A 14,575-nucleotide genomic window follows, 5' to 3' on the forward strand; every position below is an offset into this window, starting at 1 on the left:
TAGCAATAGAAACCAAACTGTGTAACTGGTGGGCTCACACCGTTGAGGGATATACTCAAATGTGTACAGGTCTAAAATGTACAAGTGTTCATTGTGCTAGTCAAAAGAGCCACCCTCTTGGGACAGTGAGGGAACCCTCATGGGAATGGCTACAGGGGGTTTGTTTCTGGGATTCTGTTTCTTGACTTAGATAGTGAATGCATGAGAACACACATTGATGGTAAGACATATCAGTGTTACACACAGTCTTTGAAGTATGTTTGAAAATAGTAAAACACAAGAAAATAAAGACTGGACAAAAAACTTTGATATTTCCTTTCCTAAGTCACTAACTAGAATTTTGTCAGTAGAACAAACTGTTGCCATTTAGCTTCTGAATTCAAACATGGAGATGCTTCTCAGCCTGTGAACTTCATTATACCACCCAGACAGTATTTGAGAAAGCTTTACCCCCACAGGGCCAGGTCTCCCAGCTGCCTTTTAGCAACTTTGTTCATTCTACCTTGAAGGATATTTCTGTTGTCATGGTGAATCCATGGGTGATGACAGGCTCTTCCTCTGCAGTCCTTCCCTTCCAGCAGTCCAGCTCCACACAGCGACATCCAGACAGAAGCACCTGGCGATACATCTCTACAGAGGAGTTCCCAGCCAACTGGCCAGCTGCAAAACAAACCCCAGAACCCCTTGAGTCAAGGAAAGGAAGGAAGGAATGATGCTTCATCAAAAGCTCTTTTAGCAAACAAAGCACTGGAGTAGGCCAGGTGTCACCAGGGCTCCCTAGTGGTGGGTTGGGAGGAGAAGAGATGATAGGATAAGGGAGGACAAGAGAGAGGAGGGATGAGGGAGAGAGGGGAGGGGAAGGGAGGGGAAGAGAGGGAAGGGAAGAGATGAAAGGTATTGTAGTAGGAACAGTGACACATACTGATTATCTGTTTACTGGGAGTCAACTATGGAAATTTGCAGTCAATAGTTAATCTTGAAAAATAAACTGTCTGGTATTACTATTTTATATGAAACAGAATCCCATTCAGACAATGAAAAGGGCACAGAGCAACTGAGTCACCCAAGTTTTCCTGGGGAATACCTAGAAAAACACAGTTCTCATCATGGAAGATAAGTAGTAAATGAAGATGGTAGTACTCCTCAAACTGGTGTACAGTTTTAATTCATAGTAAATCCAACAGAAATTTGGCTGCAGAAATTGACATTCTGACCCAGTTTCTGGCAATATGGGGAGGGTGCTTAATTAGCCAAAGTAATCTTGAAAAATATTTTAAAAAAAGTTGGGAAAAAAAACCCCACACTTTCCAATTTTAGAATTTACTACCAAGTTATAGTAATCAAGACAGTATGATACCATTATAGGAAGAATAATCAGGTAAATGCAATAGAAATGAAGGTTGAGAAATAAACCTTCAGTTTATTGTCAACTGTCTTCCAACAATAAAGCCAATACAACTCAGTACAGAAAAATTAGTATGTTCAATGAATTGACCTGAGGCAATAGGACAGCCACTCCCCAGCCCTCCAGGAAGCTGGATCCCTATTTCACACCACACAGAATAAATTAATGCAAAATTGATCAAGTTCTAAATATGAGAGCTAAAAATAAGAAGGTCTTAGAAGAAATACAGGGAGCACCAATGGTTATGTGTAGGCAACATCAACAGCACAAAAAGAATAATAGGAAAACTTTTTAAAATTGATATTTGTGCGCAGAGCTGAAATAATCTAGCCGAGCCATTGTGTAGTTAAGTTAGGAGTGAGCAGGCTCCACCAATGCCCTCATAATTTGTTTTGGGCTTGACCTCCTATGTCCTTGTTAAATACAATGATTCTGAGGAAGGGGGAAGTATGACAATTGCCCTTCAGAATTTGAAATACCATGTGAAAGAAGGAGAAAGTGTCACAATTGCAAATACCACATTAAAATTGTAAGGATAGGTCAGACAAAAGGAGGAAGGAGGGGCTGGCAGGCTTTGTGAGGGCTGTTTAAGGGAGGGCTATTTCCTTCTGTAAAATATGGCTATTTGTATAGGTTTACTTTTTGGTTTTTCTTTCTTTAGCTCTTTTAAATCTACTATGTGATATTTTTTCTTCTTGTTTTAGTCAAAAGAATGAACGCTGAGTTATATCTCTGACCCTGGGTGCAGATTAAACTTTCTGAACTGCCCAAAATATCATAAGATTATTATGTGGCCAGAGGCTTTCCAGTAAAGAAGAAGGACATACCTAGTCCCTCCCTTCAGAATGAACACAGTGACCATGTCGATCAACTGAACAGAAAACACCCCAAGGAAAGATGCTTCTTCCAGAGATTTTAGAAAGCAATACAAAGTACACCCAAAAAGTGGAGATTGAAACCTGGGCGCTCTGACTACTGATCTCCCAGCTGGGGAGTGCTCCCCTACCGTGTAATAAGCTCCACCCATCTTCTATATTATTATCTGAGTATCTTATCATCTGGATTGGGGACCTGAGGGGAATTGGAGAGATTAGACTGTGCTCCATTCTATGTTAACTTCGTACTATATAAAACATTGATTTCAGGTTGTGTCTCAACTTGAGAGACTCCATTTTACAAACAGCCTCTGACTCCAGTTTGACTACAGATGCAGAATCAAAATGCCTCTGTATCTTGATCGGCACGTGAATACCACAATATGCCCAACACCACCCATGAAGCAGACCATGATATATAGCCTATTCTTAACTGTGAAAAGGGTGTTACCCTATTAATTTATTACCATGAATTGGTACCCATTAGCAGATGTATGTATTAAAATAACTGTATCAGTAAAACCAGATACCAGAATCTACTGAACATACTAGACTGAGAAAAGACTACAAGGCTTGGACATCAGAAAAGGAGGGCATTTAACATCATGATGACATTGACCCCTGTTGTGGAACAATCTTTTTGTACACTGTGAAGATGTGTTGCTCTTATTGGTTTAATAAAAAGCTAAATGGCCAATAGCTAAGCAGGTAGAGGCTAGGCAGGACTTGTAGATAGGGAGAGAGCTCTCTGGGATGAAGAAGGGAGGAGTCACCAGCCAAATGCAGAAGAAGCAGGACATGTACAAGATGAGGTAACAAGCCATGAGCCATGTGGCAGCAAGAAATTAATAAGAAATGGGTTAACTTAGGCTATAAGAGATAGTTAGAAACAAGCCTAAGCTATCTGCCTAGCATTTATAATTAATAATAAGTCTCTGTGTGGTTATTTGGGAGCTGACTGGCAGGACAGAATATTTTGCTTACAGACCCTGCTGACCTGACTTGGTGTCTGCTCCAGTGCGGCGTCCACCCTTGACCAGCAAGAAAGACGCCACACCGAGGAATCTTCTTCAACACAGTTTAATCGGGAACCTCTTTGCTTTGTACAGTGTATAATGGCGGCGGCGGCGGCCCCGGGCCGAGGGAGACGGGGCCTGATATAGTCTACATCTACCAATCACCTAACCCTACGTGGCGCGCCAGGATAGGTTGTCTCCAATCAGAATTAAAGGATACATTGTTTACCACGGAGAGCGCTCGCCGTCGGGCTGGCGGAGGGCGGAAACCGGCGCCATCTTTTGGGTGCGGTATTCTGCAGCTCCCTACACTCCAGAAATAAACTGACAGAGAACAACACTCAACTATCACAGGGGCTTCAGCTAGGATCAGTCTCCATGGTTGAGGCAACCTATCTGACATGCCACCTGCCCATTGGGCCATAAGAATGGGGCCCTGTGCTCTATCACTATGGCCTCCATGATCCTGCATTTCACCTGGGCAGCTTGACTAACCTAGGTTCCCTCTGACTCTATGCTTGACTCTACATCAGCACCTATGGCATACCACCAACAGGGTTTGCTACCTAACTCCTACATAAAATCTCTTTGCATTTGTATCAGCCTCCTGCTTCTGCTTCTTCATAAGATCCTCTGGACTCACTGGACTCTACTGAGGCCTCTTTACCCTCTTGTGTCTATTCTGTAATCTTCATATAGACACGTACACAGATAGATTTCCTGTGTGATGGGTAGCATGTGACCTGAGAGTTAAAATCATTAGTCAAAATTGGAGTAAAAGGAGTGCTGGTAGCCAACGCCCAGCCATCACAGGAAATTAAGACTATTTGGCAAATGATAGCCAATAAAACTGATGTAGCTTGTGAGCTGAATAGGATTTTGGACACTGTGGGAATAAATTTTGGTTTGGTTATATGGACACTGTCAATAAATTTTGGACACTGTGGGAAACACAAACATGTCTGTGGATGTTTCCGAGGAAGGGAGACTCATGACAGTAATGACAGATCTCTGTCACAAAGTTATGAAATTGTGATAATGAAGACACATGAGAGGTCTGAGGGCAGAAGCCATGGTACTAAGGGACAGAACATCCTCTTTTCCCCTTAAGAAGTTAAGGAAAATCATTGACTTAAAAATATTTATTTATTTAATGTGGATGTGTATTTATTGCACCACAGGTGGGGAACCTGTAAAGGGTAGAAGATGGTATCAAATCCCCTGGAATGAGAGTCCAGGTGGAGGATTATGTGTTTTCTGGGACCTGAACCTGATTTTTTTTTATAGATTTATTTATTTCTTATGTATACAGTGTTCTGCCTGCAGAAGAGGGCACCATATCTCATTACAGATGGTTGTGAGCCACCATTTGGTTGCTGGGAATTGAACTCAGGACCTCTGGAAGAGCAGTCAGTGCTCTTAACCTCAGAGCTATCTCTCCAGCCCCTGAACCTGAATTCTATATAAGACAATAAGTGCTCTTAACCATCAAACCATCTCTGTAGTCCTGGTAGTCAGTAACTTCTTGATAGATTGTTTTTAAAAGATTAATAATAAATACATTTTGAAACAAATATTTTATCAAACCTAAAAATTGAAGTCTGATTTCCATGTCAAAAGTTGCTTTGATCAATATATCACAAACCTGTATGTCTTGATTTATTTATCTGTTTGTTTAGTTACTTTGAATCATGGTCTCACCCTGTAGACTAGGCTATCCCTCCTTCCTCACCCTCCTCAGTGTTGGGAGTACTGGCATGTTTTCTCCCCTTTGCTCTTTTGAATCTTCCTTTATAGCCAATGAAAGATGGCTTGTTGATAAAAAAACTGTCAAAATGACTTTGAAATGGACAACATCTGTCCTGTGGAGACACACAGGGGAAAGGAAATGGGATTAGGCCAACTGGCTTAATTTTATTTTATATGCATGGCACAGCACCCAACCATCAGCATAACAAAGGACGATACTCTTCAGTGCTATACAGCTCTAGCAAAGGCACCAAAAGGCTGATTAAGGACATTTGCATAATCACTTTTCTTTACTAGAAAAATTAAGTCATTTAAAAACACAAATGTATTTGCAAAGACAAAAAAAAACCGCTGACAGAACAACCTGAAAAACTCCTGATGCAGGATAATCAATTTGCCATTTATTATTGTCTCAAAGTTTATTGTCACTGCAAAACCGTCCCCATCTCTGCTGCATAAAGGACAAGGGAGAGAGTGGGAGTGAAAAATTAACACTGTTGTTATTCCTAAACTTCTGAACTACAGGATTGAAGAATTGAAATAATCATGAGATTAATTCATCAAAAGGTTTGTTCCTGCATAAAACAACATAGGCATGAAAGAACAGAGTAGGTCTATATGTGTGCTGTTATTTTGATGGCTAGTGTTAACTGCCAACTTTATAGACTCTAGAATCATCTGGAGGATGGACCTCTGGGCATACCTGTGGAAATTACCTTCATTTTGTTAACTGAGTTAAGATGGCTATTCTTGGTTGTTAACCTGACTACATCTGACTACAACAGAAAAAAATGACTTGGCACATCTGTGAGAGAGTTGTTTTGCTTAAGTGGATCATTTGAAGTAGGAAGATCACTTCATCTCTAATCTGAACCAAGCCTTTTTCTAGAAGCCTTATAAGGACATGGAAGAGGGAAGCTTTCTCTCTTTGCCTGATTCCTCCTGCTCTTTCCAGCAAATCCATTCTTCATTAGCAGTAGAGCCTACTTTGGGATTCCAGCATACACTGAAGACCAGCTGACATATCCAGACTTGTGGACTGAACAACGACTGCATTTTTGGACCTCCCATCATAGTCAGTCATTGTTGGGTTAGCTGGACCACAGCCTGTAAGTCATTCTTATATATATGAGTGTCTAGACAGTCCCCCATAGACACGCCCATCTATCTATGTATCTACGCATCTACGTATGTATGTATGTATGTATGTATGTTGTATGTATGTATGTATGTATGTATGTATGTATGTATGTATGTATGCATTCAACTATGAGCTCTGTTACTCTAGAGAATCCTGATTAATACAGTATCAGACCCAGGCTGGAATCCTGGGATAAAGGGAGCTGAGCAGCACTATTCCTCTTGTCCTGATTGTGGTTGCCATGTGACCAATTGCTTCGAGCTCCTGCCACCCAATTTCCCTACCATGATTACCTGGGCTCTTGATTTGTGACTCAGGATAAATCTTTGTTTTTTTATGTTCCTTTTGTCAGAATATTTATCACAGCAACAGGAAACTTAGACAGTTGTCTGGGGGTTGTGAAAGATGTGTTACTAAACACACCAACACTATGATATAGTGTACAATTTCTGCCTACATTTTTAATACTTTGTTAAGCCTGCCTATTTTTCTGAAGAGTAACTTTCCCTTTTTCTTCTTTTTATCTCAGTTGGCAAATTTGGGCATGTCCTCTGGGGGTACTCTGGGCTTTCTCATTCTTTTGTCATAAATGTTATCCCATTCTTACCTCCACCCCAATGTGTTACTCTGCAAATATTTTCTCTCTCCTCTTCTTTTTCCTCTTCCTCTTCCTCCTCCTCCATCTCCCTATTTGAGGACAGCTGATGAGATTTATACTTGCTTGTCCATACCCCTGGGTTGTTGATTTAAACTCTAATAAAAGAACATGGAGAAGGGACCCTGATTTCCCTGGTAATATTTGCTACCCTAGGTGGAATATTCCAAAATTTCTGGTAGCATAAGATGCTGCAGAGAGCTTGGTCTTAGCTGACCACATATGCCATGGTTGTGGCGAGATGGACTATTACAAGGCCAAAGTCATAATTATCATGGGCTATTTTAGGTCCATCGGAAGTCAATTACCTTTACTGTGTGTGTGTGTGTGTGTGTGTGTGTGTGTGTACATGCACATGTAAGGGAGACCATACTATGTAGTTCTGATTTCAGTCTTTCTGCCTTAGCTTCCTAAGTGTCCCAGGACTGGTTCCAGTTACCTTCCCTTATCTATCAGACCTCATAACCTGTGACATTTTGGTGCCAGTATATCCAGACAAATAGCAGACCTCCAGCCTTCACCAACCCGAATGCAAAGATGAGATGACATTTGGACCCATGACAGAGATCATTCCCTTACTGCACCCCGCTCCATTTAGTTCCCATCAATGTCCTTGAAATTGGTACATGTGGTCATTAATGATTTCCTTTTGTTTGGTGACTACAAAACTTTTTAAAATTTCTTCTGTTGTGGAACATATCACTCAGGATAGCTGGGGCAGGCTTACTTTTACCTGGCTCACAATAAACTGTTTTCTTGTCTCCTTTAAAAGCAGAGACATTATTTTATGTCGGCAGTAACTAAGTGAAACTGGAGTGCTGTATCATAAATGATTCAAAACTTCTAGAAACATTTCTGTGGACTGGCTTACAGGTGCATTCATCATTCAAAGGATAATTAGAAGGAGCTGAATGTACTTTATGAAAAGTATGGGGTTTGTAAGAGATGAAAAGTAATCTGCGACATTAAAGACTGTGTTTACCATCCAGCACCTACAGTCTGCAAAATCCCTCCAAAGTAAATTTCTTGCTCATTCTTAAAATGAACACTTTTTATAAGAAATGGAAGTGTCCTAAAGAAAGCATATGCTGAGAAAAATCCATATCCTCAATTGTCCCATTACTTGGAATTCCTATTATGCTTTTTGGATGCGTTATAATTTCCATTCTTCTCTTTTTCTCCCTAAATTCTTAAGTTTATTTTCAATCCTGAAATTATTTACTTCTCTTCATGTACCACATCCTCTCACTACATTTCCATATGACTGGGGCTATGGGCTAGTGATGTGTCCTGAGTCATTCACCCCTTGGTATTTCTAAAACTATTCCTTGATATCATCTCTGCCTGGCGAAGAACACTCTCTGCAATTTACTCTAACTTTGTGAAGGAACACCAAGCTTCAGTTCCATCCTAGACAGATTTATAAGGGGGCCTCAGGTCAGTCTGCAGGGCCTTCCTTGTCTTCACCATTTGTGGCAGTGCTGGTTGCAATCACTGGAGAGTTGAGTCTGATTACTAAGGCATCCAGGGAGGAACAGAAACTGGAAATTAACAGCTTCATTACTACTACAACCTTTGGAGGAATTTCTCCTGCTCCAAAGCCTATTGACTAGTTGTCTACCTTTGTTTTGATGTTTCCCTTCAAAGCGATATGCTTTCAGAAAGGGATGCACCTGTCAACTCGGTGTCCTCCTTCTGCAGATACTGTCACCTTCAATAAATGGAGATGGGCACTATTTTTGCCAACTTTCAATTCTGTGACACTCTTTCAGGGCATGTGACCTCACAGCTGCATTTATTATGAGAGCAATCCAGGTTACCAAGAATGCACTGAATTCAGTGTTGTCCCACTGGAAACACAAAACTCTTTTGATTATAGATTCCAGTGATATTAAAGGGCCTAACTGAGACACTATGAAAGATACAAAGTCATTCCTTGTTCTAAGAAAATCAGTTTCAGCCCTAAGCCTTATTGTTGATAGATGTACCAGCTCTCTCTCTCTCTCTCTCTCTCTCTCTCTCTCTCTCTCTCTCTCTCTCTCTCTCTCTCTCTCTCTCTGTGTGTGTGTGTGTGTGTGTGTGTGTGTGTGTATTCCCAAACTTGCTCTTTGTGGGAAGCACTGTTACTGGGCATGCAAAAATAAGGCACACTTGCCTATCTTGAGATGCTCTGGGCTGCATGCCTACTAGAGCAGGGAAAAAGGGGAGTCCTTTTATTTCTTAGCAGCTAAACATTGTACATTTTGAGAATTGTTAGCCATTAACATGCAAATATCCTATCTTGTTTTTATGAGTATACAATCACTGCACAGAATCAAGGTCTTCCCTATGAATTTTTCAAGCACATTTATCATGTTCTTTGATCTTATTTGTCCCATTTACCCTCTATTGTCCTCTTTCTCCTTCATCTTACTGATCCCCATTCAATCCCCAGAATAGTGCCTCATCTGTCTTCAGGGATGCATTTTTTTCTCAGATTTTTTTAAAATTTGAATTAGAAACAAGATTGTTTTACATGACAATCCCAGTTCCCTTCTCCCTCCTGTCCTCCCCTACCACCCCCACCCCCAAGTAACACCCTACCTATCACATATCCTTTCTAGGGATGCATTTTTTTTTAAAAAAAGATTTATTTATTTATTATGCACACAATGTTCTGTCTGCATGTATGCCTACAGGCCAGAAGAGGGCACCAGATATCATTACAGAGGTTTGTGAGTGACCATGTGGTTGTTGGGAATTGAACTCAGGACCTCTGGAAGAGCAGTCAGTGCTCCTAACCTCTGAGCCATCTCTTCAACCCCAGGTATGAAATTTTAAAGCGTGATATCTAGTTGAATCCATTTTCCTGAAAAATGTCAAACACTGTTCTTCACAGTCAAATGGTACTCCATTGTGTTTATATACTGTTTGCTTTAGTGAGGCTGGGTCCACATCCTGTCTATTGGAAAGTGACTCAACACACATGGATGTCCAGAGACTTCTCTTGTATGCTGAATTGGATTTCTTCAGGTACATACCCAAGAATGGTGTAGCTACACACACAAAAAAAAGAGTACTGTTTTCAGATTTTTTTTTTTTTGAAACCTGTGCTCAGCCTGGCATAATGGAGCCCCACTCCTCTGTGACCAGGCAGCAGAGTTGTGCTCAGGGAGGAGGATGTTAGTGATTGCCAAGCAATTAATTTGTATAAAAAAACATTGCTGAAGTGCAATTTATAAAAAGAAACCATCAAGGGAATTTTGAACTATATTCTTTGTGTTCAATTCTGTTTGTGTTTCAAAACACAATACTATTATGTTTCAATACTGAATAACTTTCCCATAACTGTTATTGTGATATTACAATGTAACACAATATATCATTAGCAACTGCATATTATTTTTAGTAATTATATGTAATTTGTTACATGCTAAAATTAGTAATGGACACATCTGTAGAATTAAAAATTTAAGTTGGAAGATGGAAATACCTTTGTGAACCATGCCCTAAAAAGAAAAAAGAAAGAGTTTCCTTTCTAGATTTATCTAGAACTTGTCACTGAAATAGTTTGGAAATGATGCCTCTTAGCACAGGGTCCACACTGTTATTCAAGTACTTTGTTCCCCACCAAAAGGGACCTGGACTCATTGTAGGTGACATGGATGGGGGCAAAACAGAACGATAAGGGGGTGGGAGTTTGCCTCTGTCTGGACACAGGTGAGTCTGTAGGAAAGAAAGGGAAGGCATTTCCAAAGATCAACAGGTTCTGTCACCAGGCTCCATAAAAGGGTAAACAGAGGCAACCGAGCATTAGAGGAAGAAAGAACAGAATTTTAAAGGACAGTCACACATCCATATAATATCAGACAGATCAAAAAGTGATATATTCCTGTGTAGTGAAAAGAAGGAATGCATATTTGATGCCTAATTGCTGTGTTATTGCAGACCCATGGGGAGTAATGAATATAAATACAAATGCTGGGAGTTTTTGTACACCAAAGGATTACCATCATGGTACCAGGTATTGCAGCTTCCAGGCTGGAAAGGTAATCCCATATGTACAAAATTTAGACACATATTTCTTTTTAAATCCTGTCCTTAGTATGTGCTAAAAACAAACAAGATTCCACTGTAAGCAGTGTCTTTTCAAGGTACAATTTCTTGGACTAAGTTCTTTTTTAAAAAAAAAATTCATAGTTTTCTTTTATTTTCTCCTCCTCCTCCTCCTCCTCCTTCTCCTCCTCCTCCTCTGTTTTGAGATTGGGTCTCACTAGCTCTGGCTAACCTAGAACTCAGTCTATAGAACAGGCTGGCCTGGAACTCACAAAGTTCTGCCTTCCTCTGCCTCCCAAGTGCAAGAGCCACCACACCCAGGAAAGCAAAATCTGGATTTTAACTTGACATTTGACACACTTCCTTAAACCTGTGTTTTTGTTTTCTTGATTTTTAAGCATCTATACAAATTGTGACAGTCTTTCCAGTTGTGCATGGAGGTCCCAGGTCACAGCTGCATTGGAAGGATATGTGGCTTTGTCACTAGTAGAAAGCACAGATATATTTTAATTTATTCCACAGTGCTTACAAGCATTTAAAATTTGTTCATAAAATATATACATTATTTTAGTATAAATTATTTTAGTACTCATTAAAATGTCAGTGAATTTTATCTTTTTCTCATGCTGGATATTTTTATTTCATATATTTACAGTTTGAGAAGGGCCCAAAACCTCCAACAAGCTTCTAAATAGACCAGTGGTACCAAATAAAGTTAAAAAGCAGATACTGTTTTCTTTCTTTCTGTTTTTTTGAGACAGAGTTTTATTATGTAGCCCTGGTTGTCCTGGAACTTTCTATATAGACCAGGCTGATCTTGGAATCATAAAGATCTGCCTGTCTCTGGCTGCCTTAGAGACTCTTTTCTTAAACTTATGAGACACACAGTGGTTTTAAAACAGGACTGAGAATTCCTTCAGGTTCTCCCATTGAGGGCCTGACTAGGTCCCCTCTCTTTGGACCTGGGTATACTTGTTACTTTTCCAATAAGTATGGAAAAAATGAATGTCACGAAGGTTTAGAGGCTAAGTTGCAAAAAAAAAATAGCTAAACTCCCCCTTGATTTCTGGGGCATTTGTTTTGACATCAAGAGTCCAAGAAAGATGGCCACCTTCCCGGGGTGGCCATGATAGAGGGAAGCCCAAGATATACAGTGAAGTGTCTATTAGGGACAGGTTCATAGCTCTAACTTAGACCTTACAGTTGAATTGGCAGACATGTAGGAGATGGTAACAGAAGGTCCCATCATGGAAGCTATGCCATTTCTCATATCTCCATTCTATTCCCAGAAGAGATCTAAGACACCCCAGGACACACAGATGTGCTATGACTTCTTTCACTGTTCAAATTCCTGACACAGTATGAGCAACGTGTATTTTCTGCCACTGCATTGGATTGATTTGCTGTGTGGCAATGAGTGACTAGCATAAGGCTCAGGATGAGCCAAACAAACAATTAGTTTTGTGGCATGGATTTTTCTTAATGGACAACACCAGCAGAAACAAAATGGGCCACAAATCACCAGTGTGCAGACATGTAATTCTGTCAAGCATTTAAACCTCAGTGCAACTGACTGTAGAACTCAACACTGACTAGATGGTTCTGGGCTGTGTAGACTACCCTGACATGGCCCATTCTGGCTGTCTCAAGGTTACATTGCTACCTTTGCCCAAGACTGTTTCTCACATAGTGTAGGAACAACAAATATGTACTTGAGATTGGAGCATAGGATAGACCTAGGGAAGTACTGGGGATATACTAAGTAAGTCTAAGGAAGCCCAGAGAAATGGCCTCTGACCGACACACCTATCTGCAGCCTGGAAGTTTCTTAGAAGCCTTATTTTCTTAGGTACCCAGTGCTTGGATCTGGTTTTTATGTGTATCATTGTGAGTCCAACCTGTAGTACCAACTGAACAAGCACAGATCAGGCCCACTAACCTGGCTACACAACCTGGAAGATATGAGGCCCGTCTACCTCTCATAGACACCAGGTAACTCCCCAGACTTCAGATGTTTTACCAACACTAGTATTACAAAGCAGGGAAAGTGATGTGGTTTTTACAAAGCCTTTCTTTTCTTTTTAAAACCAGTAGCTGATTTTCTCCAAGGGTATTTTAAAGCTGGTGATTAGAGGTAAAAAAAACTTTTTTCTTTTTGATGATTTACCAAAAACCTTGCCAATGCTTAGTTTAGGATCAATGTAGGACAACAGTTTTGTTTCCTCTTACTTTATATTTACTGTTAAATTGCCATTTAGACAATAACTGTTTGTCTAAAGACAGGTTTCACCTTGAAGAAAAGCAATTTGACTCATAGCAGTCACTGAGGGTCTCAATGCCCTTTAGGATGAATACAGCATAGAGAAGCAGGTGGGGCTGTCAAGGGTGTGTGTGTGTGTGTGTGTGTGTGTGTGTGTGTGTGTGTGTGTGTGTGTGTGGTGCTGGGTGTGGAGCAAGGCTTCCTGAACACTAACCAAGCACTCTGAGCCACATTCTCTCTGGGAATGCCTGTAAGTTAACTATACTCCCAATCCTATTACACAAAATCCCATCGGTCAGAAAACACCAGGGTCTGGTACAGTCTATTAGACTCAAAAACAGCACAAACTGTGGAGAGGAGAATGAAACAACTTCACAAATACACACAGGATGGCTTCCAGCTGGGGAGGTCAGCAAGGCAACCCAAGTCCCCAGAGGCATTGCCCAGGACAATAACAGACACTGGAGCGTAAAATCTGGCAGGGCTGGCCGCTGAACAGTCAGAAACCCCATCGTACCTGTGAGGTAGGTGTTGTGTGAGGAATTGATGAAATAGTGAGACAGGGGCTGAGACATGTCTTCGTTCAAATCCAGTTTCTCAGGTGAAACGACTCCATTTTCTTCTCCACTCAGGTAGCGCATGAATCCATCCACTGACATCTGCCCTGGAGAAAATGGATTGACAGGCGTGTGAGTGTTCAGCATCCTGATACTGGCAGGGTCAGCCAGCTCTGATCCACCCAAACAAGCCAAACCTGCTCTGCAGCATCCGAGAAGACAGTGGACATGGTTTTGTCTCAATACAGACACACACTTGTCTAGGCTGTACTTTACCATTATCTCCATATAAATAAAGGAAAGATGTGGTTATTCTGATGCCTCCTCGACTTTTCAGAGGATTTAAAACACAAACTTCCTGCTTTTAAATATAATAGTGAACATCAAATTCATGAATTAAAAAAGAAAGGTTGTCATGTAGTGATGGTGCAAGCCTTTAATCCAAGCATTCAGGAGGCAGAGGCAGACAGATCTCTGAGTTTGAGGTCAGCCTGGTCTACAGAGTGAGTGCCAGGACAGTCAGGGCTACACATAGAAACCCTGTCTTAAAACAAGATAAAACAACAACAAAAAAGGCTAACTCTGGGTAAATCACCTTGAGAAGATTTTCCAAATTTTCCTACCAGGAATATCTATTGTCTTAATTTTATAATTAAAAAAAAATCATGAACAACTAGTTTTACTTTGAGTGTTCAAATCTTTTTTTTTCTCCTACACAATACAAAGATAACAACAATGAATTGTGCTTTGCATAGCAAACTGAGAGTACACACAGGAGGAGCTGTGAATTTTATTTACAAGTTTATTTCAGAGAGAAAAATACGACTTTCTCTTTATGACTCAACTCACACATTTTTCTTATAACTTTTTGAGGTAGACCTA

The 14,575-nt window shown here is 40.5% G+C and overlaps 1 protein-coding gene across 7 annotated transcripts in view; it reads right to left on the minus strand.

The window, feature by feature from the left end:
* Positions 1–14,575, minus strand: part of Plcb1 (phospholipase C beta 1) — a 678,981-nt gene that overhangs the window by 161,534 nt on the left and 502,872 nt on the right. For all 7 annotated transcript variants that reach the window (XM_035446906.1, XM_027421690.2, XM_035446909.1 and 4 more), the window contains 2 exons: positions 13,654–13,800; positions 503–660 (listed from right to left, as the gene is read on the minus strand). In XM_035446906.1, coding sequence (XP_035302797.1) covers positions 503–660; positions 13,654–13,800 — 305 coding nt within the window. The remainder of the gene's footprint in view (positions 1–502; positions 661–13,653; positions 13,801–14,575) is intronic.

Source organism: Cricetulus griseus, chromosome 6, assembly GCF_003668045.3.
Source record: "Cricetulus griseus strain 17A/GY chromosome 6, alternate assembly CriGri-PICRH-1.0, whole genome shotgun sequence".
Lineage (NCBI taxonomy): Eukaryota > Metazoa > Chordata > Mammalia > Rodentia > Cricetidae > Cricetulus > Cricetulus griseus.